General features: G+C 47.2%; 1 protein-coding gene across 1 annotated transcript in view; it reads left to right on the plus strand.

Moving 5' to 3' along the window:
- LOC106541547 (bactericidal permeability-increasing protein) overlaps positions 1 to 23,257 on the plus strand; it is a 29,761-nt gene extending 6,504 nt beyond the window's left edge. Inside the window, exons 4-15 of the mRNA XM_087720674.1 lie at positions 889 to 1,044; positions 3,322 to 3,385; positions 7,153 to 7,216; positions 12,766 to 12,857; positions 13,725 to 13,901; positions 14,717 to 14,776; positions 15,802 to 15,969; positions 18,358 to 18,425; positions 18,561 to 18,603; positions 19,394 to 19,457; positions 20,892 to 20,968; positions 21,988 to 23,257. Coding sequence (XP_087576800.1) covers positions 889 to 1,044; positions 3,322 to 3,385; positions 7,153 to 7,216; positions 12,766 to 12,857; positions 13,725 to 13,901; positions 14,717 to 14,776; positions 15,802 to 15,969; positions 18,358 to 18,425; positions 18,561 to 18,603; positions 19,394 to 19,457; positions 20,892 to 20,968; positions 21,988 to 22,026 — 1,072 coding nt within the window. The 3' untranslated portion in view covers positions 22,027 to 23,257. The remainder of the gene's footprint in view (positions 1 to 888; positions 1,045 to 3,321; positions 3,386 to 7,152; positions 7,217 to 12,765; positions 12,858 to 13,724; positions 13,902 to 14,716; positions 14,777 to 15,801; positions 15,970 to 18,357; positions 18,426 to 18,560; positions 18,604 to 19,393; positions 19,458 to 20,891; positions 20,969 to 21,987) is intronic.
- The last annotated feature ends 811 nt before the right edge of the window (positions 23,258 to 24,068 follow it).

A 24,068-nucleotide genomic window follows, 5' to 3' on the forward strand; every position in this document is an offset into this window, starting at 1 on the left:
CAGTTGTAGTTCTTCAGTTCTCCAGTGGGCTCATTCAATATTGGTGGGAGGCTTTGGTTGGTTGAATGAGTTGCATGAATAGGTTGGTTAGTTGAGTTGGATGAGTTGGTTGCTTGGTTGAGTGAGTTGGATGAGTTGATTGGTTGAGTAAGTTGAATGAGTTGGTTGATTGGTTGGTTAAGTGAGATGGATGAGTTATTTAGTAGAGTGGGTTGAATGCGTTGGTTGGTGGGTTGAGTTGCATAAGTTGATTAGTTGGTTGAGTTGTATGAGTTGGTTGGTTAAATAAATTGTATGAGTTGGTTGGTTGAGTTGGTTGGTTGGTTAGTTAAGTGAGTTGGATGAGTTGGTTGATTGAGTTGAATGACTTGGTTGGTTAAGTGAGATGGATGAGTTGTTTAGTAGAGTGGGTTGAATGAGTTGGTTGGTGAGTTGAATTGCATGTTATTAGTTGGTTGAGTTGAATGAGTTGGTTGGTTAAGTGAGTTTGGTAGGTTGGTAGGTTGGTTTGTTGAGTGAGCTGAATGAGTTAGATGTGTTGGTCGGTTGAGTGAGAGACAAAAAACCACCTTGCCTTTATTGAATTCTTTATGTTACTTTTATGTTACTTTTAATGCTTGTATACTTCTTCCTTTTGCCATTGTAAGCCTCCTATAGTCATTCTAGATAGTGAGATGGGTAGCATAACAAATAAATAGTTATTGGCCTTTATAGGAATGTGGAAGTCCTCGGAGGTCACACCCTGTTGTCAAAAGTGGTACTATCAGTTTGAGCAACAAGTGGTGACACAAAGAGGAACTGGGTGGTAGGAAATCTGCTTCAGCCCAGCCTTAGACTGAGAGACTGAGACTTTTGTGAACGCTTCTGTTCTATTGTGCCCCCTACCAGGAAGGATGACGACTCCTTTGAACTGAAGGTTGACGGCATCTCCATCTCTGTGGGCTTGAAGCTGGGGAGTGACGGCACTGGGAGACCAACGGTGACCACCTTGGATTGTAACACCCACATTTCCAACGTCGACATTGATATTTCTGGCAAATGGGAGTAGGTTGATTTTGTTAATATTCATATGAATATTTGCCCCTCACGATAGCACCATCCTTCTCCCCACGGAAGTGAAAGATCTGAAGTAGCGTTAAACATTATTTATCTAGAACATAGAGCAGCCTCGGAGGTCTTTAAATAGGCTTTTACTTCCGTGGAAATAGAGGTATCAGAGTCCATCAAACAGTCCAAGTCATACACGGATAAGACAGTCAGTCATCAACGTCTTTCAGTTAAGGGATAATCCAAATAACATAGTCCAGTATCATATAATCAGTTCAGTACTCAAAGTTTGCTAGCAGTTGCAAAACTTACAATAGCTCACGGCACTTTCTAACAGCCAGCTTCCAAAAACACTCAGATCAGATCAGCCCAGCATCTAACAAAACAGAGAGCTAACAGTCATTCTGGCTCCCTCTTATGGCCGATTGAGGAAGCCAATCACATTTTACAGCATGATTTAAAGAAACAGGTATAGCAATGCTATATGATTTATATATTGCCGACCCAACCGTTAGAATTACATTCCTAACATTATGGAATATCATCAGTGCTAGAATGGAATAGGGCTTGTGGAGGAGGAAGAGGAGGAGGAAGATGACTGTGGAGTTGTTGGAACCCTCTTGGTGGAGTTTTTGCTGACTTTGCATTACCCAACTAGGTAACATCATCAGTGGTGGACTTGAGTGGAGTTTATTCTCCCTTAGACAAATGGCTTCCCCCGTTAGTGTGAGTGTGCTTGATGGTTCCTTGATAGCAATAGCAATAGCAGTAGACTTATATACCGCTTCATAGGCCTTTCAGGCCTCTCTAAGCGGTTTACAGAGAGTCAGCATATTGCCCCCAACAATCTGGGTCCTCATTTTACCCACCTCGGAAGGATGGAAGGCTGAGTCAACCCTGAGCTGGTGAGATTTGAACCGCTGACCTGCTGATCTAGCAGTAGCCTGCAGTGCTGCATTTAACCACTGCGCCACCTTGGCTCTTGGGCTGCTGATTGGGCTGCTGTTTACTATAGACTTGTTTGTTTGAGTTAGCCCTACCCTTGATTGGGGTACTGTTTATGAGGGTTAATTAGAGACTGTTCGCCTAGTGTTAATCTTGGCGTTGTTCTCTGCTTATCTGGGTGTTGCTGGTGGTCTTGTTCTTTCCCTTTTGCTTTTCTTCATTGCCTCTTTTGAGTGGTATGTAGAGTTGATGTTGTTTATCTCTATGTGCCTGTTGATGGCTGAACTCCAGGAAGCCTGGCACGCGGACAAATCAACCATCCACAGGCACATGGAGATAAGCAGCATTTACATACCATTCAAAAGAGCCTTGATCAAAAAGCCGAAAAGGAAACAAAAGGATCAAAATATCTCACCAGCAGTCACAAGCTGGAAATAGTTGGACTGCCCCAGTCCAACTATTTCCAGCTTATGTCATTCAGAGGGCGCCTCTCGTAAATATTGTAAATGTTAACTATCAAGCCAACCGAGGGACGGAAAATATTCCCTTTTGGAGATCACACTGAAAGTAACATTGAGCATAACCTTCAAATGATCTTCGCCAGGATTTGTGTCTCTCATGGTTCCATTGTTCTAGAAATATCAGGTGCCCCTCAACTCCTTCCATGTCAACAGAACCCCTTCAGGTAGGAGAGAAGAAAGGAGGGAAGGAAGGAGGGAAGGAAGGAGAGAAGGAGAGAAGAAAGGAGGGAAGGAAGGAGAGAAGGAGAGAAGAAAGGAGGGAAGGAAGGAGGGAATGTAGGAGAGAAGGAAGGGGGGAAGGAAGGAGGAAAGGAAGGGGGAAAGGAAGGAGAGAAGGAGAAAAGAAAGGAGGGAAGGAAGGAGGGAGGGAAGGAGAGAAGGAGGGAAGGGGAAGGAGGGAGGGAAGGAAGGAAGGAGGGAAGGAAGGGGAGTAGGAGAGAAGAAACGAGGGGAGGAAAGAAGGAGGGAGGGAAGAAGTAGGACCGTTGTAAGATACGATGGATCTATGGGATGTTAAGAAAGCAATCTTCAAGTATATTGTCAACTGTAGGGAAAAATTGTTATAAATACATATTATTAATAACAGTTATGAGATCATATAATTGTGAATGTATATATGAAATTGATAAAATAAAAAATAAAAAAAGAGAACCCCTTCAGGTGTCTAAAAAACCAATCAAGAATGAGGAAGAGAAACGGGAAAGATTTTCTTGTCTCTTCTAAACTCTTGAAGGAGCCAAGGGGGATTTTGAGGGTCAACTCACCAGGCTATGGGCCACGAACCTCACCTGTGCCTTTGCTTCTGCAGGTGGCTGTATAACCTCTTCAAAAGCAAGGTTGAATCAGCTTTCAAGACAGCCATGGAAAGCAAGGTAAAAGATTTTGGGTCCTGGGCCTTCACACACCAACACCACACTTGACTTCAGTCAAGTGTGGAAAGGAGGCCTGCAAAGGGCCTAGAGCACCTGGGATTTCCAAACTGGAAGCTGTTGATGCAAAAACACCATTCAAAAGGGCACCTGGCTGAAGAGAAGCACCTGTGAGAGGGATTGAGGGGTCCTGATGGAGCACTGCTGGAGCATGAGCCAACAGTGTGCTGCAGTTGCCCAAAAGGCCAACATAGTTCTGGACTGTGTCAAGAGAGGGAGAGCATCAAGATCACAAACAATGATAGCACCACCCAACTGAGGCCACATTTGGAGTAATGCAGTTCTGGTCCTCACAATACAAGAAGAAATAATTGCCGAGGACCTAGAAAGAGATCAGAGAAGAGCAATAAAGATGATCAAGACTCAATAGTATGATGAATGGCCAAGGAAAATAGATATATTGAACTTAATGAAAAGGAGGACTAGGGGGAGACATGATAGCATCTTCCAATATCTCAGGGGCTTCCCCAAAGAAGAGGGAGTCAAACTATTCTCCAAAGCACCTGAGGGCAGAACAAGAAGCAATGGGTGGAAACTAATCAAGGAGAGAAGCAACTTAGAAGTAAGGAGAAATTTCCTGACAGTGAGGACGATTAGCCAATGGAATTGCTTGCCATGTGGAGTTGTGGATGCTGAATCACTAGAGATCTTTAAGAAGAGATTGGACAATCATTTGTCTGGCATGGAATAAAGACATATAAAATTGAATAGAATAACAGAGTTGGAAGGGACCTTGGAGGTTTTCTAGTCAAGCAGGAGACCCTGTATCATTTCAGACTCTTTTTGAAACTTTTGAAAAGGACGATTCCCTTGCCAAGGGGGAGGACTAGAAGACCTCCAAGATCCTTTCCAGCCATAGGATTCTAGGATTCTACAAGAATAGAGTAGAGTAGAGTAGGGTAGGGTAGGGTAGGGTAGGGTAGAGTAGGGTAGGGTAGAGTAGAGTAGAGTAGAGTAGAGTAGAGTAGGGTAGGGTAGGGTAGGGTAAGGTAGGGTAGGGTAGAGTAGAGTAGAGTAGAGTAGAGTAGAGTAGGGTAGGGTAGGGTAGGGTAGGGTAGGGTAGGGTAGAGTAGAGTAGAGTAGAGTAGAGTAGAGTAGAGTGGGTAGGGTAGGGTAGGGTAGGGTAGAGTAGAGTAGGTAGGGTAGGGTAGGGTAAAGTAGAGTAGAGTAGAGTGGGTAGGGTAGGGTAGGGTAGAGTAGAGTGAGTAGAGTAGAGTAGAGTAGAACAGAACAGAACAGAACAGAACAGAACAGATCAGATCAATAGCAATAGCAGTAGACTTATATACCGCTTCATAGGCCTTTCAGGCCTCTCTAAGCGGTTTACAGAGAGTCAGCATATTGCCCCCAACAATCTGGGTCCTCATTTTACCCACCTCGGAAGGATGGAAGGCTGAGTCAACCCTGAGCCGGTGAGATTTGAACCGCTGAACTGCTGATCTAGCAGTAGCCTGCAGTGCTGCATTTAACCACTGCGCCACCTTGGCTCCAGGTCAGAATAGACTATTGGAGGCCTTCTAGTCCAATCCCCTGTTCTGGCAGGAGACCCTATACTATTCCAGACAAATGGCTGCCTCTTCTTAAAAACCTCCAGTGATGAGGAATCCACAACTTCTGGTGGCCAGCTGTTCCACTGGTTAATTGTTCTCACTGTCAGGAAAGTTCTAAGTTGCTTCTCTCCTTGATTAATTTCCACCCATTGCTTCTCGTCCTGCCATCAGGTGCTTTGGAGAATAGCAATATAGCAATAGCAGCAGTAGACTTATATACCGCTTCATAGGCCTTTCAGCCCTCTCTAAGCGGTTTACAGAGAGTCAGCATATTGCCCCCAACAATCTGGGTCCTCATTTTACCCACCTCGGAAGGATGGAAGGCTGAGTCAACCCTGAGCCGGTGAGATTTGAACCGCTGACCTGCTGATCTAGCAGTAGCCTGCAGTGCTGCATTTAACCACTGCGCCACCTTGGCTCTAGCTTGACTCCCTCTTCTTTGTGGCAACCCCTGAGATATTGGAAGACTGACATCATGTCATCCCTAGTCCTTTTCTCTCGACTAGCCAAAGGCGAATCCTGCACCCCGTTCTTCCTATGTTTTACAGGGTCCTTCAGTGGGTTTATTTATTTCATCTTAACTGTTCTTCAGGGAGTGATGAGCAACTGAAGGTCCTTGGTCGGGATCTTGTGACATTGAGTTGCTCAACCCAATAGAACTCACAAGGTCCTTGGTTATATTGCCGCGACAAGCCAGGTATTTTTCACGTGATCTCACCAAGTTGGTTTTTATCTAGCTTTATCCTACTAGGATTGTTTGAGTTAGCAGCTTTGAGGACTATTTTTGAGCTTAATGAAGGTCTTTGCAAAAACCCTGTTGCAGCCCCTTCTTTGGGTTGGCCTACAAATTTAGGAGCTGTCACATCCAGCAACCTTTCATGGTAGGAAATGGTGGCTTGGAGACAACCTTGCTCTAATTTACCCTCTTTTCTGGTTCGTTGTTGCTTTATTTTGCTTTTCCTCTCTCTCTCTTTTTTTTAAAATAATTTTTGTTTTGTTACATAAACAACACATGCCCACAACAGTGGGGGGGAAAAATCAAAACACACAAAAAAACAAAAAACAAGACAGAGGAAAAAAAACAACAAAAAAACCCACAAGTATATGTTATAAAAAAGTATATCAGCTGGTTACAAGAAGTTTTTGTGCATCTCTTCCATTAATTCATATTAATTCAATAGCAATAGCAATAGCAGTTAGACTTATATACCGCTTCATAGGGCTTTCAGGCCTCTCTAAGCGGTTTACAGAGTCAGCATATCGCCCCCAACAACAATCCGGGTCCTCATTTCACCCAGATAGATATAGATAGGTAGGTAGGTAGGTAGGTAGGTAGGTAGGTAGGTAGGTAGGTAGGTAGGTAGGTAGATAGATAGATAGATAGATAGATAGATAGATAGATAGATAGATAGATAGATAGATAGATAGATAGATAGATAGATAGATGATAGCAATAGCAATAGCAGTTAGACATATACCGCTTCATAGGGCTTTCAGTCCTCTCTAAGCGGTTTACAGAGTCAGCATATCGCCCCCAACAACAATCCGGGTCCTCATTTCACCCACCTCGGAAGGATGGAAGGCTGAGTCAACCCTGAGCCGGTGAGATTTGAACCGCCGAACTGCAGATAACAGTCAGCTGAAGTGGCTGCAGTACAGCACTCTAACCACTGCACCACCTCGGTCAAATATCTTAACTCAAATATTTACCATATTAACATCATCATACCTCCACTTTTAGTTGACTACAGTTGTTTAAACTTCCTTCATCCTTAACTATGCCAAGGATTTAATCCATAACCACATGCTAGCATTTCGTTTACTTGTTTATAAAATCCTCCCTTAACATCGAATCCTCATATCCTGTTTTAGATAAACATCCATAATATTTAACACCAAAAATTCCATCCTCCATGTATATAGTTTACTATCATTCTCCTTTCTTTATATAATTATATCGTATATCATAGCGTTTTCCCCATGTTAGTTAAGATTTAACTGTATACAGTTTTATTTTTTAATAATAATAATTATTGTGATTGATAACCTTTATATATGGTCCAAAAATATTTCTAACCTTCCCTTCTCATATCCAATTATTATTTATCATTATATACACACACTCTTAAGGATTGTCTTCTGGTGTGTTTTTTCCCCCAGATCTGTGAGATAGTGGGGACTTCCGTGAACTCCAAACTGCAGTCCCATCTCCAGTCTTTGCCAGGTAAGAGCCAAACCTTGGACCTCAAAATCTTTCTCCTTCAGAAAGAGAAGTGCATCATGTAAGGAAACCAACATGCTTTGCGTTCTGACCCAAAAGGGAAAAACTCCCCGTGGAGATTCGTACCCTCACCACCGTCCAGGCCTTCCGCACAGCCCTTAAGAACTGGCTAGCCCGTCAGGCCTGGGGACAAGGATAGTTGCCCCTCCCGAATGATGAATGTATGTTGTTTATTGCTTTTATTATATGTGTCTATGTTACTGTTTGTGCTTCCCCCCCCCCTGATTTTATGTGAGCCGCCCTGAGTCCCCTCAGGGAAAAGGGCGGCCTACAAATGTCAATAAAATCAAATCAAATCAAATCAAATCAAAAGCACGGAGCCGGCTCCTCGTCCCGATAAAAACCCCTTTTACTTAGGTTGAAGGGAATTCCTCTCCAGCAAAGCCATCTGTCTGAAACGGTATAGGGGTTTCCTGCCTAGGCAGGGGGTTGGGCTAGAAGACCTCCAAGGTCCCTTCCAACTCTGCTGTTGTACTATTGTAAAGTCCCGGCCGGCAGTCTTTCAAGAGATTTCACAACCACAGAGGCTTGGAGAGCTGCCAGGGAACTCTGCAACGATCAACTACGTGTTGGTTTTACAGAAGATGCTGTTGTAAGCGCAGCCTAAAACCATCTCTATCTATTGGACCTGATGGATTATGTTCCTACCGTATTTTTTGGAGTATAAGACGCTCCAAAGTATAAGACGCACCTAGCTTTTGAGGAGGAAAACAAGGAGAAATAAATCTGCCTCTGGCCAGCAATTTGCCTCCTTGCAAAAAACAGCAAACAATACAGGTGATATACCCTGTTTCTGGTGTTACATTTCAGACGATACTTGTACAGATGCTGTTAAAATTGATGGGGCTTTCTGGAAGTCTAGTTATTAGCAATAGCAGTTAGACTTATATACCGCTTCATAGGGCTTTCAGCCCTCTCTAAGCGGTTTACAGAGTCAGCATATCGCCCCCAACAACAATCCGGGTCCTCATTTTACCCACCTCGGAAGGATGGAAGGCTGAGTCAACCCTGAGCCGGTGAGATTAGAACCACCGAACTGCAGAACTGCAGTCAGCTGAAGTAGCAATAGCAGTAGCAATAGCAGTTAGACTTATATACCGCTTCATAGGGCTTTCAGCCCTCTCTAAGCGGTTTACAGAGTCAGCATATCGCCCCCAACAACAATCCGGGTCCTCACTTCACCCACCTCGGAAGGATGGAAGGCTGAGTCAACCTTGAGCCGGTGAGATTTGAACCGCTGAACTGCAGAACTGCAGTCAGCTGAAGTGGCCTGCAGTGCTGCATTTAACCACTGCGCCACCTCAGCACTGGGCCTCTTCGGATCAATCATTTATTTTAAAAAGCTTTTTCATTCTGTTAAGTTGCCTAGAACAATAACAAAGCAGTCTTTGAAAAATAAGTTTAATAATTTGAACATACTGTAGGCATTTATAGTTATTGACACCTCCTTGCAGCAAACAGCAAACAGCCTGAGGGGGAAAAAATCTGCTTCCTGCCTCCCAGCAATTTGCCTCCTTGCAGCAAACAGCAAGTTTCACTTTCAATGTCAGCAGGGCCCTCCCGATCATCAGCTGTTTCAGGCTGCAGGGATTGCTATAGTCTATTGCAGCCTCCACAGGCCCCATTTTCCCCATTTGCTACAAGGAAGTAAATTTCTGGAAGGCAGAGGCCAAAGGGTGGGGGATGGTGGGTGGGTGGATATATAAGTATATATGAGATGCACCCAAATTTTCACCCTCTTTTAGGGGGGGGAAGGTGTGTCTTATACTCCGAAAAATACGGTACTTCTTTAAAAAAAGCTTTTCACTGCTTCAGCAGGAACTCTAAGTATAATCTATGAAAATTTTTTCAGAACCGGCTCGTTGCCCAACCTCTGGTCACTAGCCACGGTCATCCCTGTCTTCAAAAAGGGAGAGAGACCCCAGCCTAGTTGGAAACAACAGACCAATCTCTTTCTGTGGCGTCACCCTGCAAAGTCATGGAATCAACCATAAACCAATTCATTACCCTCTACTTAGAGACAAGCTACCTACTGCCTAACAAACAGTTTGGTTTCAGGAAAAAAAATTGTCCTTTAATCTGCAACTTCTACCCTGCAAAAACATATGGAGGGCACAACTCGACCGGGGTAAAGCAATAGATGCAATTGACATAGACTTCTGCAAAGCCTTTGAATCCGCGGTACATGACAAACTACTTCTAAAACTAGAATCGTATGGCATTTCCGGATCCCTGCACAAGTGGAGAGCTACGTTCCTGTAAAACGAACAAGTAGTTGAAATAGGGAGCCCCCTATCAAACCCTGCACCTGTTCACAGCAGTGTCCCCCAAGGCAGCGTTTTGCCATCCACACTCTTTATGCTTTACATAAATAGCCTTTGTGATGATATCATAAGCAGCTGCGTTCTCTTGGCTGATGATATATTGAATTGAATTGAATTGAATTTATTGCATTTATATGCCGCCCTTTTCCCCGAAGGGGACTCAGGGCGGCTCACAATCCAAGTCAAGGGAAGGGGGTACAGATAAGGGATAAAAAAGACGAACCAGAACAATACACAATTTAAAAAGCACACAACAACCATACCATTCGAGGGGGGGCAAAAGCTCTTTAGCCCCAGGCCTGTCGGAACAGCCAGGTTTTAAGGGCTTTGCGGAAGGCCTGGAGGGTGGTGAGGGTTCGAATCTCCACGGGGAGCTCGTTCCAGAGGGTCGGAGCAGCCACAGAGAAGGCTCTCCTCCGGGTAGTCACCAGTCGGCATTGGCCGGCGGATGGAAGAAAAAATCAGAACACAAAATACAAGCTGAACGGGTATGACCTCGTAGAGGAGCCCCCCTCCCACTGAGAAGGACCTTGGAGTACTCATCTCCAACGATCCAAGTGCCAGAGCCCACTGTAACTGCATTGCCAACAGCTAGGGCATAGAAAACCTTTGCCAGACCAATTCTTGAATACAGCTCGTCTGCCTGGAATCCACTCTGCATATCGGACATTAATACAATCGAGCGAGTCCAGAGATATTTCACGAGAAGAGTCCTCCACTCCTCTGCTCGCAACAGAATCCCTTACGCCACCAGGCTTGAAATCTTGGGCTTAGACAACTTAGAACTTTGCCGTCTTCGATCCGACCTAAGTGTAGTACACAACATTATCTGCTACATTGTCCTACCTGTCAACGGCTACTTCAGCTTCAACTGCAACAAGCACACAATAGATTACAAACTCAAGGTAAACTGCTCCAAACTTGACTGCAGAAAATACGACTTCAGCAACAGAGTTTGTCAATGCCTGGAATGCTCTACTTGACTCTGTGGTTTCTTCCCCAAACCCCCAAAACTTTAACCTTAGGCTGTCTACTGTTGAACCTCACCCCATTCCTAAGAGGTCTTTAAGGGGCGTGCATAAGCGCACCTATGTGCCTACTGTCCCTCTCCTACTGTCCACCCTTATTTGCATCCATTTCCCGTAGTCATAATCACGTTTATACTTGCATCTGTTATCTTAAAAATGCCTGACAAAATGAATAAAATAAATCTTCCAAACGCCATGCCGCAGCAGACAATACTTGGCCAGAAGTCAGTAACAGATCTTCACCGTAATGAATTGAACTAATGGTCTCCTGCAAACTCCACTCCCCTTTCGCTCCTCTTTTATTCCCTCTGGGAGGGGCCATTCACCGTCCACCTGTAGCTTTACTCCCAAGTCGGCCCTTGTTCTTTAGCTGATCCCTTCTCTTGGCAGCTCTGAGCATGTGCACACTGGGGACAGGTTGGTGGCGGGATTCCATTTTTTTTTTACTACTGGTTCTGTGGGCGTGGCTTGGTGGGCGTGGCTTGGTGGACATGGCAGGGGAAAGATACTGTAAAATCCCCATTCCCTCCTGATCAGCTGGGACTCGGGAGGCAGGGAATAGATGGGGGCGAGGCCAGCCACAGGTGATATTTGCCGGTTCTCCAAACTACTCAAAATTTCCGCTACCGGTTCTCCAGAACCTGCTGAATCCCACCTCTGGAACAGGCTCCAGCTGTTCTTCTACCCCACTGACTCCAAAGGCAGCTGGTAACTGTCAGACGGCCCTGGCCCCCTCTCTGCCTCTGACACAGAGCCCTCATCAGAGCCTTCCCCAGATTCCAGGACTGACCCTGGTCCCTTCCCAACCTTCTCTCTGTCCGAATCTGCTGCCAGATCCGCTGGCCATTGGTGGGCCACAACACATTGTTTGCCTCTCAATGTTTCTGCCTAACTGGTCTACAGCTTCTAGTCACTCTTTTGTCCTAGTATTGGATCCCTTATTATGGAAAAAGAAAGTTGGAAGGGACCTTGGAGGTTTCCTAGTCCGATCTCCTGCTCTACACCATCCTGAACAAGTGGTTGTCCTATCTCTTCTTGAAAACCTCCAGTGCTGGAGCACCCAGAACATCTGGAGGCAGGTTGTTCCACTGAACAACTGGAGGTTGAGATACTCCTCCACTGAAGGAGGCTGAGACACCAGCAGAAGATCCTCCCATGTAATTTAGGTCCTGTCAGAAGTATCTCAGTAGAGAACAGAATAACAGAGTTGGAAGGACCTTGGAGGTCTTCTAGTCCAACCCTCTGCCCAAGCAAGAGACCCTATGCCATTTCAGACAAATGGTTGTCCAATCTCTTCTTGAAAACCTCCAGTGATGGAGCACCCACAACTTCTGGAGGCAACTTCTGTTCCACTGGTTCATTGTCCTCACTGTTGGGAAATTCCCCCTTCGTTCCAGATTGCTTCTCTCCTCGGTTAGCTTCCATCTGTTGCTTCTTGTCCAGCCATCTGAGTCTGGAGGCGAAACCGTACTATGAATGTCCCAAAGGTGCTTTTTCCAGGGGCAACTGGAACTTTCTGGCTTTGCTTCCTTTCTCATCCAAGAAGCTTGTTCAGCTTTCACTTCTTGGATGAGAAGCAAAACGTCTTCAGAGAAGAAAGTCCAGTTGCCTCTGGAAAAAGCACCTTTGGGACAACCATGAACTGGATGACTGAGAATCTCCATGGGCATACTATGAACAATTGATGGGCCTAGATATGTCTAGTCTAATGAAGAGAAGGACTGGGGGGGGGATATGATCATCTTCCAGCGTTGAGGAGCTCCAACAGAGAAGAGAAGGTCAAGTTATTCTCCAAAGCCCTTGAAGGCATGACAAGAAACAACAGATGGGAACTCATCAAGGAGAGAAGCAACTTAGAACCAAGGAGAAGCTTCCTAACAGTGAGAACAATTAACCAGTGGAACTGCTTGCCTCCAGGAGTTGTGGGTGCTCCAACACGGGAGGTTTTCAAGAAGAGACTGGACGGCCATTTATCCAGAATGGTCTAGGGTCTCCTACTCTGGGCCGGGGGTTCGGACTTGAAGACCTCCAGCCTTAGGATTCTAAGATTGCATGGTTCTCCATCATCCTTGAGACTGTCCTACAGAAGGGACCAAGTTCTTTGATGCCACTCCTATGTTGTCTTCCCCCCCCCCCACAGTTACCGCCAATATCGACCGCACATCGAGCATCGATTATTCTCTGGTTGGGCCACCAGTTGCAACAAGTGATTGTGTAGACCTGGATCTCAAGGTAAGCTTCAACCGAAAGCTTGGATGGGCCTTCAGAAGAAAGCTTCCCAGATGGTAGAGTTTGCCTGTCGTTCTTCCCTCCCACTTCTCAGTGATCTGGGGGGGTCTCAGCCTCTTCTTACCAGCACAGGATCCTGCCCCATAGTTCTCCTTTGCTTCTCACTTCAAAATGGGGAGGTAAACCAGGTTCCTGACTTTTTGGTGGGTGGAGAGGACACGATGGACCACATCACCCACCGCTGCTATTAAGAGACTTCTGCACTTTGTCTCTTGAAGTGCCAGTTGGATGTCATGGCTAAGGCGCCAAGCTAGAAACTGGGAGGCTGGGAGTTCTAGTCCCATGTTAGGCATGGAGACCAGCTGGGTGACTTCGAGCCAATTGCCAGGAGATGGTGAATTCTAGTCCCGTCTTAGGCAGGAAATCCAGCTGGGTGACTTTGAACCAATCACCATGTGAGTTTGCCATATCCTGGTGATTCGCCCAGAGTCACCTAGCTAGCTTTTAGGTGTAGGCTGGACTAGAACTCACCGACTCCTGGTGATTGGCCCAAAGACACCCAGCCGGCTTTCATGCCTAAGGCAGGACTAGAACTCACCATCTCCTGGTTTCTAGCCTGGTGTCTTACTCACCAGGCCAAACTGGCTCTCTAACCTTGATCTCCATGAGGAAGATATTCCACAAAGCTTGGGACACTGCCCCAAAAAATCCCATTTTCTGATCCCCGGCAGCCAATTCTCTTTGGTTGACGGGATCTTGCAATGTGTCCAGTCGGCTGGATTGAAACGGATTGATTCCATCCCTCAGGGAGCCTGGTCCCTGCCCTCTTTTCGTGTCTTCTTAACTTCTTCATCCATGTCCTCCCACCAGGGTGAATTCTTCTCCAACGTCCATCGCTCTCCTGCTCCTTTCCCACCGCCTCCCCTCTCTTTTCCGGTGGATCAGGAGCGCATGGTCCAGTTTGGGATCTCCACTTACTTCTTCAACACGGCTGGTGACGTCTACTACAAGGCAGGAGCCCTGACCTTCTGGATGGTGGATGAGATGGTGAGGCCGAGCAGATCGTGAAGCCCAGAAGCCTCTGGGAGGGACAATCCTGCTTTCTCCTGGGGAGAGATGAGAGAAAAGACGGGAAGGGGAGAGGAAGTAAGGGAAGATAGAAAGAGAGATGGATAGAAGTGGTGGGAGGAAGGGAGGGAGAGAGGGAGGGAGGGAGGAGGGAGGGGAAGGGAAGAAAGAGGAAGGAAGGAAGGAAGAAAGATTGGAGGGAGGGAGGGAAGAAGGAAGGAAGATTGGAGGGAGAGAGGGAGGGAGGGAAGGAAGAATGGAGGGAGGGAGGGAAGAAGAAAGGGAAGAGGAAGGAAGGAAGGCTGAAGGGAGGGAGGGAGGAGGGACAGAAGAAGGAAGGAAGGAAGAAAGGAAGGAAGACTGGAGGGAGGGAGGGAGAGAAGAAGGAAGGAAGACTGGAGGGACGGAGAGAGGGAGGAGGGATGGAAGAAGGAAGGAAGGAAGGAAGACTGGAGGGAGGGAGAGAAGAAGAAAGGAAGTCTGGAGGGAGGGAGGGAGGGAGGGAGGAGGGATGGAGGAAGGAAGGAAGGAAGGAAGGAAGTTTGGAGGGAGGGTGGGAGGGAAGAAGGAAAGAAGAAAGGAAGAAGAAGGGGGAAGAGGAAGGAAGGAAAACTGGAGGGAGGGAGAGAAGAAGGAAGGAAGACTGGAGGGAGGGAGGGATGGAGGAGGGAGGAGGGACGGAAGAAGGAAGGAAGGAAAGAAAGAAAACCAGAGGGAGGGCGAGGTGGAGACCTTCTCTGCTCCCCTTCCTGCTTTCCCATCTGCTTCCCTCCAACCCTCTTTGCCCCCTGCAGGTCCCTCAGGAGATCAAAATCCGGCTGAACACCTCCTCCTTCCAGCCCTTCATCCCGCAGGTCAGCCTCTCCCCCTCCGTGCCCCAAGGGAAAGGGGAGGGGGGGCATGCTGCATGGGGAGCCGCTAAGTGGGAACAGGGAAGGCAACATCCGGAAGCTTCTGCGGTCGGTTGCTCTGTCCAGAATGATGAAGCCCAACACTTCAGAAGGCACAGCTGGGGACTGAGACTTAAGGAGATGCTGTGGGGAGGAGCGTTTGTCGGGAACAAATGCTGAATTTGTAGAGTTTTGTGTGTGTGCTGTTGAACACATTTAGAGTTTGCAGGATTGCTTGCTTCTTCCTTAAATCATGGACTCGTCAGTAGCTCCTTGTTTTGTGGGCTCACTTTGCTTTGCTAGATTGCGTGCAGCCAGAGGTTGCCCCCCCCCGGTGTGTGTGTGTGTGTGTGTGTGTGTGTGTGTGTGTGTGAACTCCTAAAGTTGCCATAGTGGGAGAAGGGGGAGGGAGCACATTCCACACATACTTTCGGCAAAAGTTGGGTCTCAGATTACCGCAGCAGGCTTGGGAGGGGTGCACCTCATTGGGGAATGTGATTTATGACACAGACTGAGCGGAGGGAAGGAACAGGGCCAAAGTTCCGCTATAATTCAAACAAGGCTCAGATCTGACTGCGGAAAGGCCTTGCCGAAATGGTGCTCCTAATAAATGACTGGCTTTCTTTTGAAACTTGGCTCGATACTCATGAATCAATTAGGGCATTTTTAGGAAACCTGACACTGTCTGTGTGTGCATCCTGGTTTTGTGGACTCATTTCTCTCTTCCTTTGCTTTGCTGGACTGCGTGGAGTCAGAGGCTGCCGTGTGTGTGTGTGTGTGTGTGTGTGTGTGTGTGTGTGCATGCGCGCATGTGTGCTTTCCTCTGGGACTTGCCAAGAACGTGGGAGCATTTGGGCCCAATTTTGGAGCATTAAAGCGGAGTTTGAACTCTCCGCTCGCTGTTTGGAATTCATGCCTCATCACAGCAGGTCTTCAAGTAGAGAAGAGGACCATCCCTGGAAATGTGACTTTCTCCTTACCGTCCTCAGTTGAAGACGCTCTACCCCAACTTGGCAATGAAGCTGAAGCTCTCCCCTTCTTCGGCCCCGTCTCTGAGCATCACCCCCGAAAGCCTCTCGCTGGCCGCTTCGGTTGACATCCAGGCCTTCGCAATTCTCCCGAATTCTTCCCTGGCGCCCCTCTTTCTGATCGGAGTGGTAAGTAAACTCCCCACGGTGGGACAATCCAGATATTTCGCAATATCTTTTATCAGATAATCCTCAACTTACAACTATTGAGAATATCAGGCCTGCCTCGTTCAACAGCCAAGAAAGGAAAAGCCCCCAACTCCAATTAATTAGGGCCAAGGTGGCGCAGTGGTTAAATGCAGCACTGCAGGCTACTTCAGCTGACTGCTAGTTCAGCAGTTCGGCTGTTCAAATCTCACCGGCTCAGGGTTGACTCAGCCTTCCATCCTTCCGAGGTGGGTAAAATGAGGAGCCGGATTGTTGTTGGGGGCAATAGGCTGACTCTGTAAACCGCTTAGAGAGGGCTGAAAGCCCTATGAAGCGGTATATAAGTCTAACTGCTATTGCTAATTGCTAATTGCTAATTGCTAATTGCTATTGCTTGCTATCTATCTATCTATCTATCTATCTATCTATCTATCTATCTATCTATCTATCTATCTATCTATCTATCTGCAATATTGCAGGTTAACTCTGCTCACTGCCAGGAGTTCATTCCTGGTTGACTCAGCCTTCCGTCCTTCCGAGGTGGGTGAAATGAGGACCCGGATTGTTGTTGGGGGCAATATGCTGACTCTGTAAACCGCTTAGAGAAGGCTGAAAGCCCTATGAAGCGGTATATAAGTCTAACTGCTATTGCTAATTGCTAATTGCTAATTGCTAATTGCTATTGCTTGCTATCTATCTATCTATCTATCTATCTATCTATCTATCTATCTATCTATCTATCTATCTATCTATCTATCTATCTATCTATCTATCTGCAATATTGCAGGTTAACTCTGCTCACTGCCAGGAGTTCATTCCTGGTTGACTCAGCCTTCCGTCCTTCCGAGGTGGGTGAAATGAGGACCCGGATTGTTGTTGGGGGCAATATGCTGACTCTGTAAACCGCTTAGAGAGGGCTGAAAGCCCTATGAAGCGGTATATAAGTCTTAACTGCTATTGCTAATTAGAGAAAAGGCACTTTTACTGGATATGAAATGAAAACAGCGAGAGTGGAGCAAGATCTGAGGCAGAAAGACACGAACTTGTACATATCAAACGTTTACCCAAGACCCTCCCCTCCGGTTACCCCAACCCAATGTCCAATCTGCAACTCCCAAGGGTGTCATGTGGGGCGCATCTACAGGTGGCCTCATTCAGCTGGTATGCAGAGACGGTTGACCTTGACCAACTCCAACCATGAGCCATCAGCATGTGCAGAAGAACAAAGCTCTCTTTTTCAAGATGTCTCCACCAGCACTTTCCCCCTCCCAAATACCATGCGCCCCCTCCCTCCTCCCCATTACATGGCAGCCAATAGCAAGCAAGGGAGATAGAGGCTGAGAAGACGGACTGCTCAAAGTTATAACAGCCCTGAGAAAAGGGACTTATGACCGTTTTCCACGCAGCCGTTGCACCGTCCCCCATGATCATGTGGCCAACATTCAGACCCTTGGCAACTGGCATGGACTTATGACGGTTGCAGAGTCCTGGGGTCACGTGGCCCCCCTTTTGCATCCTCCCGACAAGCAAAGTCAACAAGAAAGTCAGGTTCGCTTAACGACCCTGCTACTTATCCTGACAATTGCAGTGACCCGCTTTGTAACGGTGGCAAGAAATGGGAGAGGGAATGGCTCAGCAGGGAAAATTAAACTGAATGGCGTAACAGGGAAGGCAAAGCTGAAACTGAAAAAGAAACAGAGAGAAAAAAATCTATAGTTCTAAGAAGCCACATTAAAAAATGCCCAGAATTTAAAACAGGCAACTGAGCATGTCTCATAGGCTGATGAACATCAATAGCAATAGGAGTTAGACTTATATACCGCTTCATAGGGCTTTCAGCCCTCTCTAAGTGGTTTAAGGAGTCAGCATTTTGCCCCCAACAACAATCTGGGTCCTCATTTCACCCACCTCGGAAGGATGGAAGGCTGAGTCAACCCTTGAGCCAGTGAGATTAGAACCGCCGAACTGCAGATAACAGTCAGCTGAAGTGGCTGCAGTGCTGCACTCTAACCACTGCGCCACCTCGGCTCTTCAACTGACATACCTTGCATAAGTAAATTTCCTAATTTTCCTGTACAGGGGGGGGGGATGTATGATTTACTACAGGGGTGAAATTCAGCAGGTTTTGACAGGTTCTGGAGAACCGGTAGCTGAAATTTTGAGTAGTTTGGAGAACTGGCAAATGGCACCTCTGGGTGGCCCCAGAGTGGGGAGGGAAGGGGGATTTTGTAGTATCCTCTCCCCTGCCATACCCACCAAGCCATGCCCACCAAGCCACGCCCACAGAACCAGTAGTAAAAAAAATTGGAACCCACCCCTGAAATGGACCACCAAGGATGCTAAAGATCTGCCTTTTTTTCCTCCTCTCAGTCCAGCCCAGTTTCTGCCCAAGTCTCTGTCAATTCTACCAGGATCTCTGGGAGCCTGAAGCTTGGCAGGTGAGTCACAGCAGGGCAGGGCCTAACGCCGACTCCGTACGGAAAGTCAGGTAGTCCTCGACTTACAAGTGGCCGTTGGAAGTTGCCACGACACTGAAAAAAACAACCCCTTTACTCTGTCTGTCCCCTCTGCAGGTTGAAGTTCTCCTTGAAGCACTCAGACGTTGGGTTCTTCTCGGTAAGACAGAGGAGGGTCTTTCCCCCCCCCTGAAATGCCATGCTCTCCCTCCTTCCCAGTTTCTAGAGGTCCCAGCCAGAAACCCAGTTCACACTGGGCTCATCCTGTTGCCAGGGTCCCAAACAGCATCCAAAAGCAAATCGGAGTCCGAGGCAAAGCATTCCTCAAAAGTTCCCATTGATGAAGAGAGCCGTGTTGGCACATCTGGGAAAACCGTAATCTGAAAGCTTCCCGGTTTCCCTCACCCAGATGAAAGTTCAGGATCTTCCCCCCACACCCACAAGTCCATCCCATGGTCCCATCTCCCACTGCCACAAAGACAGTGTACTCTCATCCAGTTCCGGTCCAGTGCAGAGGTGCAGAGACAAAAGATGACCTTGGCTTTCTAGAAAGAATGTTGTTATGGCTACATAGCATCTCACTCCATACAATCCCATTTCCCCATCATAGAAAATGCCTAGTAGAAGAATAGAAAGTGTGGCAGGCCCAAGACCCAAAATAAAAGATGGCTGCAGGCCTGACACCTGCCTTCTCCTCTTGGGTTAGATCCTTCTCCTCAACACCTTCTCCTCAAAACCTTCTCCTCAACACCTTCCCCAAAGACTTGATGATGGACTCAGCCCTTCTGGCGGGTCCAGTATGGGTGGGAAACTGACCAGAAGGACGGTGCCTTTGGATCTACAAGCCAAGGCAGGGGTGACCCTATGGATCTAGGACCTCCCATTGAAGGAGGAGAACCGATCAAGTTGGTTTGGCTTTTCTGATTCTGGATTTCTCTCCCAACGTGCAGGTACAAATGCTGGAATACCTCATAAACTTCCTTACGGCCAGCATCCTAATTCCCCAGATGAACGGTAAGGACATTGTAAAGTCAAGAAAGACCTTTCATATAATATTATTTATTTTATTTTATTTTAAAATAAGATTTTATTGGTAAAACGAAAATACAACATCCATAACTTGTAAAAAACAATACAACTACATTTCAAGATATTCCCATACTATCAAATCATATAAACATCAAAGGTTAGGTATCTTATTCCTTCCCTCCCTCTTCTCTTCCCTCATTTCTTCTTTTCCATACCCTTTTCTTCCCTCCCCCCCTTACTTCCTTCTCCCCTGCCTTCCCTCCTTTCTTTTCTCCTTTCCTCCTTTCCTTCCCCCTCCTTTCCCTCCCTCGATCCCCCCTCCTTCTCACATACCTTCCCTCCTTCCCTTCCTCTTTCCCTCCTCCTTTCTTTTCTCTTAATCTCCCTCCTTTCCTCCCTCCTTCCTTGCTTCCTTTCAACTCTCCTTCTCTCTTTCTTTCCCTCCCTCTTTCCCTCTTTACTACCCTCCCTCCCTCCTTCCTCCCCCAGTTTCTTCTCTTTCTTCTCTCCTTCTTTCTTCCCACCTTCTTTCCCTTCTCTTCTTTCTCTTCCTCCTCTTTATCCTTCCCCCTTTCATATAATATTATTTCAGAGTTCAAAGAGTTCGTGGGGTCTGGAGGCCAAATCATACGATGAATGATTAAAGGAACTAGGTATGTCTAATCTAATGAAGAAAAGGACCAGGGCAGACATGAGAGCATCCTCTAGTACTTGAAGGGCTGCCCCAGAGAAGAGGGAGGGGGTCAACCTATTCTCCAAACCACCAGAAAGCAAGAAGCAACGGATGGAAACTAATCAAGGAGAGAAGCAATTGAGGAGAAACTTCCTGACAGAGAAGACAATCAACCAGTGGAATGGAAGTTGCCTCCAGAAGTCGTGGAGGTTTTCAAGAAGAGATTGAAAAGCCGTTTGTTTGAAATGGTATAAGGTCTTCCCGGTTGAGCCGTGGGTTGGACTAGAAGACCTCCAAGGTCCCTTCCAACTCTGTCATTCTGTATTCTACTCTGGAGGAGAAATAGCCGGCCATTAGCGAAGCAACTTGGAACCAAGGAGGAATTTCCTGACAGTGAGAACAATTAATCCGTGGCTTCCCCCCTCCAGAGGTTGTGGGGGGCTCCATCACTGGAGGTTTTCAAGAAGAGGCTGGAGAGGCATTTCTCCGGAATGGCCTAGGGGTCTCCCGCTTGAGCAGAAGGGGTTGGGCTAGAACAGTGTTTCTCAACCTTGGCAACTTGAAGATGTCTGGACTTCAAGTCCCAGAATTCCCCAGCCAGCGAATGCTGGCTGGGGAATTCTGGGACTTGAAGTCCAGACATCTTCAAGTTGCCAAGGTTGAGAAACACTGGGCTAGAAGACCATGAAGGGTGACGATAAACCCAGGCTTCCCTGCATGATGCCTTTTCATCTTCTCTCTTCCAGTCCGTCTGGCTGAAGGATTTCCCCTCCCCCTCCTGGATCACCTGGAGCTCTCCAATCCCGCCCTTCAGGCTCACCAGGTAAGTGACAGGTGGGACAATTCAGGGGACAGGTGGGAGAGTGACTTTGGTCCTACCGCAGGGGTCTCCAAATGGATGCTAAGGAACGGTTGTGAGTTTAGGACTACCGGTGTACAAATGTTGAGCCAAGGAGATGAAATTTTGCATCCTCGTAGCGAGAGGATTCTGATTTTCTGATTTGCTCAGAGAGAGAGCGGGGAAAGGGGGGGGGAGAGGGAAGGAGACAGACACAGAGACAGCAAGAACGAGAGGGAGGGAGAAAGAAAGAAAGAATGGGAGGGATGGAAGGAGGGAGAGCGAGAGAGACAGAGTGAAAGAGAGTGGGAGAGAGAAAGATGGAATGAGAGAGAGACAGAGAGAGGAGTGAGACAAAGAGAGTGAAAGAGGGTTAGGGAGGGATAGAAAGAATGAGAGGGGGAGAGAAAGAAAGAGAGAGGGAGGGAGAAAGTGAAAGAGAGATAGTGAGAGAGAGAAAGAGAGGGAGAGAGAAAGAAAGAAAAATGGGAGGGATGGAGGGAGAAAGAGAGAGACAGTCAAACAGAGAGACAGAGTGAGAGAGAGTGGGAGAGAGAAAGATGGAATGAGAGAGAGAGACAGAGAGGAAAGAGACAGAGAGTGAAAGAGGGTGAGGGAAGGATAGAAAGAATGAGAGGGGGAGAGAAAGAAAGAGAGAGGGAGGGAGAAAGTGAAAGAGAGATAATGAGAGAGAAAGAGAGGGAGAGAGAAAGAAAGAAAAATGGGAGGGAGGCGTGGAGGGAGAGACAGACAGACAGACAGACAGACCGAGGAGAGAGACAGAGAGAGTGAATGAGTGGGGGAGAGAAAGATAGAAAGAATGAGCGAGAGAGATAGCAGAGAGACAAAGAAAGTGAGAAGGGGAGAGAAAGATAGAAATAATGAGAGGGGGAGAGAAAGAAAGAGAGAGAGTGGGGAGAAAGAGAAAGAGGGAGAGAAGAAGGGATGGAGACACACACACACACACAGAGATGAGTAAACCTTTCCCTTCTATCTCTCTGCAGGGTTTCCTGGTCTTTGCATCGGACGTGCGCTACGTATAGAGAAGGTGCGGAGGAGAAACGGAGGAAAAGAGGAGGAAATGGAGGAATATTACCCCCACTTCTGCTTCCACTGGAGTTCGGTTTGGCCTTCTGCAGAACTTCCTCCAGGAAGAGCCCCTTTAACATGGACTTCCCCCCTCCCCTCCTCTCTCCCCCCCAAAGCCTGCAGGACCATTGCTACAATGGCTTGAAGCCTGATGGATGTTGTAATCCCAGGGACCTCAAGGGTTGGGGAAGGCGACTCCAATGGCCACTTTCTTTCTTTCCGTGTGGCAAGAATGTTAATTTCCTCCTTTCCCAGCCGGCCCCTTTGGCCAACGGTTCAAGAATTCCCCACTTGCAAGCAAATGGATTCCATGTCCTTGGACATTATCTGGTCTGCTGTCCCTGGACAAACAGCCTGGGGTCAGGCAGGAGGAAGTAGTGTCGAATCAGGGTCAGCAGATTTGTGGGGTCCTTGGGCCCCCTCTCCGAGCTTGGCTGTTTCCTTCCAGACATTTTATTATTAAACTAGGTTCTACACAACCTTCTAGCACTGATTATCTAGCTGGGTTATGAAACGTCTGCAAGAAAACTACCAAGCTCAGAGCAATAGCAATAGCAATAGCAGTTAGACTTATATACCACTTCCTAGGGCTTTCAGCCCTCTCTAAGCGGTTTACAGAGTCAGCATATCGCCCCCAACAACAATCCGGCTCCTCATTTCACCCACCTCGGAAGGATGGAAGGCTGAGTCAACCTTTGAGCCGGTGAGATTAGAACCGCCGAACTGCAGATAACAGTCAGCTGAAGTGGCCTGCAGTGCTGCACGCTAACCACTGCGCCACCTCGGCTCTTTTTGAGAGAGCACCAAGGAGCCCACAGTCCTCCTCTTCCTCCTTCCCCCATCTTTCCTCTTATCTTCCACCTCCTCCCCTTCTTCTCCTCTTTCTCCTCTTCCTCTTCTTTCCACAAACACCACTCCCTTGTAGCACTGATGATGTCACCTTGTTAGGTAATGAAATGTCCGTAAGCAAACAACCGAGCTCAGAGAGCACCAAGGACCAATAAATCCAAATAGAGCTGGAAGGGACCTTGGAGGTCTTCTAGTCCAGCCCCCCTGCTCAAACAGGAGACTCAATATCATTTCAGACAAGTGGCTGTCCAGTCTCTTCTTGAAAGCTTCCAGTGATGAAGCTCCCACAACTTCTGGAGGCAAGCTCTTCCATTGCTTAATCGTCCCCATTGGAAGATGCCCCCCCCCCCCCTGCCAGTCATCTTCCTGCTCCTCTTCTCCACAAACCCTGCTCCCTTCTAGCACTGATGATGTTCCCTAGTTGGGTGATGAAATGCCTGCAAGAAAACTACCAAGTGCAGAGAAAACCAAGAACTCCACATTTTATCCTCCTCCTTCTCCTCTTCCTCCTTCCTCCTCTTCTCCACCCCCCCTTCTAGCATTGATGACCCTAATTGGGCCATGAAACATCGGCAAGAAAACCACCCAGCTCAGAGAACGCTAAGGAACCCATAATCCTCTTCCTCCATTCCATAAACCTCCCTCCTTATTAGCACTGATGATGTTACCTAGCTGGGTCATGAAACGTCTGCCAGAAAGCCACCAAGCTCAGAGAGCACCAGGGACCCCACAGTTCAGCCCAGAGACACAAATATTCTCTTCCATTGGAGTTCACCTTTATGTTCGCCCATGCTTTCAAACTTTTGCCCCTTTGACGGGTTCAAAATAATAATAAAAACTGTAGATAAATACTAGACAACTAGTATCTGGCTGCCCAGGTGAGGAAGATGTCAATAAGTAAGTGTGTGTGTGTGTGTGTGTGTGTGTGTGTGTGTGTGTGTGTGTGTGTGTGAAAGAGCAAATGTGCATTGTCACCAGCAAAGTTTTATTCCTTTACCTCCATCATGTCTTCTAGTCTTCCAAAGAACTGGTTGTCTTGAGTTGAAAGCAGTGGGGAAATTATTATTTTTTTACCACCGGTTCTGTGGGTGTGGCTTGGTGGGCGTGGCAGGGGAAGGATACTGCAAAATGCCCATTCTCTCCCCAC

The sequence above is a fragment of the Thamnophis sirtalis genome, unplaced genomic scaffold, assembly GCF_051295495.1.
Source record: "Thamnophis sirtalis isolate CommonGarterSnake01/CBP01778 unplaced genomic scaffold, rThaSir2_p1.2 scaffold_7, whole genome shotgun sequence".
In the NCBI taxonomy this organism is placed as follows: Eukaryota; Metazoa; Chordata; class Lepidosauria; order Squamata; family Natricidae; genus Thamnophis; species Thamnophis sirtalis.